Source organism: Suillus subaureus (assembly GCF_016647635.1).
Source record: "Suillus subaureus strain MN1 chromosome Unknown BJ212scaffold_460, whole genome shotgun sequence".
NCBI lineage: Eukaryota > Fungi > Basidiomycota > Agaricomycetes > Boletales > Suillaceae > Suillus > Suillus subaureus.
Genome location: NW_024539016.1, coordinates 4,576 through 6,154, shown reverse-complemented (window position 1 = coordinate 6,154; position 1,579 = coordinate 4,576). Strand labels below are relative to the sequence as shown.

The 1,579-nt window shown below is 46.0% G+C and overlaps 1 protein-coding gene across 1 annotated transcript; it reads right to left on the bottom strand.

Annotated features, from left to right (window-relative positions):
- Nucleotides 1-397: 397 nt before the first annotated feature.
- Nucleotides 398-1,370, bottom strand: BJ212DRAFT_1416059 (60s ribosomal protein l27). The gene is made up of 5 exons (XM_041337557.1): nucleotides 1,320-1,370; nucleotides 1,253-1,269; nucleotides 1,012-1,203; nucleotides 762-947; nucleotides 398-708 (listed from the first exon to the last, which is right to left on the bottom strand). Exons 1-5 carry the CDS (start codon nucleotides 1,327-1,329, stop codon nucleotides 703-705), a joined length of 411 nt encoding a protein of 136 aa, XP_041184975.1. The 5' UTR covers nucleotides 1,330-1,370; the 3' UTR covers nucleotides 398-702.
- Nucleotides 1,371-1,579: the final 209 nt, after the last annotated feature.

Sequence of the window (1,579 nt, the reverse complement as noted above, 5' to 3'; positions counted from 1 at the left end):
GGTTGCGTTGTGGTACCACCAAAAAGTGACATTTTTGCAACCTTTTTATGAGCTATAAAGCAGGAAGTAGTTCGAGCCTGAGTATTGAGATCGGAGCCGATGCGGACTCACCTTGCTCCTGATACAAAATGCAACTCAATCAAACTCACGATCCTGACCTTGGCAGAGCGAAACAATGGTACACGGTTTGAAACAAAGACGAAGACTGAGAATTAATATATAACTCCCGTAGGTATTTGAAGGAAAACAGTCGCTTGTCTTATGAAAGGTGCTGAGACAAGTGCAATACAAGCGGCAGGAGCACACAAAGTACTAACTTGAGATCCGTTTGACTCAACGTTCAATCGTCAATTGAACTAGGGTGATTTCGTAACTTTGTATAAGGGAACTTAAGACTCTCGGATGACTGATGTCACATTGCTACACTGAGTTGATGACGGACAACGATCTGTTCACAAATCCTGAAATGCATCTATGATACAAAAGCTGCTAGGCGGGCGGACCGCCTGGTTAAATAAATAGCGACTTGCATGACTTGCGCCTGCGAGTTACAGTAATCACACCGATATACAGGCAAGCATCACGTCCACGTAGAAATATCATGCAATGGTGCATAAAGAGCATGCGTCATGTAGGGACATGTGGTGTACATGTAGTTTTGCTAAGTCGTCTCCCAAGCACCACAGATATAAAAAGAAGCGATCAGAACTATATCGCAGACAGTCAGCTCTAAACGCAGCAGGCATCACGAATAGACATACGCGAAGGGCCTGGAAGAACCACTTGTTCTTTCCGGTCTGGTAGCGCTCCTCGAACAACTTTTTGATGTTCTTCCGTGCATCCTCCCGTTGTGATGGCTCCTTGAAGTGGTCAGCTGATACTGAGTTCTTCAAGCTCTCCAACTCCAAAGCGTAACGCGTGGGGAATAGATGCGAGTAGTTAATCACCTAAGACATATGACACATGTCAGTTCGCATCTCCATCTCCGTGTCGCGGTCCATGTGTACTTACCTTAATGAAAGGTTTAACGCGGCTTCTCCGCTGCAATTTCTTGGCACCCATAGTCCGCGTAACTTTTCGCGGGTAGCGTTCGATGCCGGCAACGATGGCGTGGGGGTATGGTCGCTCCTTGGTTCCCTCATCGAGTTGTTTAATAACGACAACCTTCTTGCCTGCCTGACGACCCTGTAGGACGATGGCGACCTAGACAACAAGGTTAGAACCAGAGTGACATCGCGTATGATGAAAGCACTTTTCCGGGCTTGTAAACTAGTATGAACGGTCAGCCTTGGACGCTTATAAACGATATGCATTCCAACCTTTGGGCATCTTGACGTTGGGCGGCGCGGTGAGGATTGACTTTGCTGAATAGATTTAGGCGAGGCAAGCCATCCGGAGATATCCGAATGCTACTATATAGTTCCAATTTAAGGTTCCGGTCTCACTGGAATTTGATTAATAGATAAGTATTGTCTTTTGTTTCTCCTTACTGCTAAATTCCAACACCGTTCGCGGTTGCGCCTTCCGCAATTGATATAGCATTCAAGATGTATTTATAACATGCGCAAACGTTGGCATT

Coding starts and splice junctions, on each gene's coding strand:
- BJ212DRAFT_1416059 (XM_041337557.1), bottom strand. Junction 948..1,011: donor GCGTTAAACCTTTCATTAAG/GTAAGTACACAT, acceptor CATATGTCTTAG/GTGATTAACTACTCGCATCT.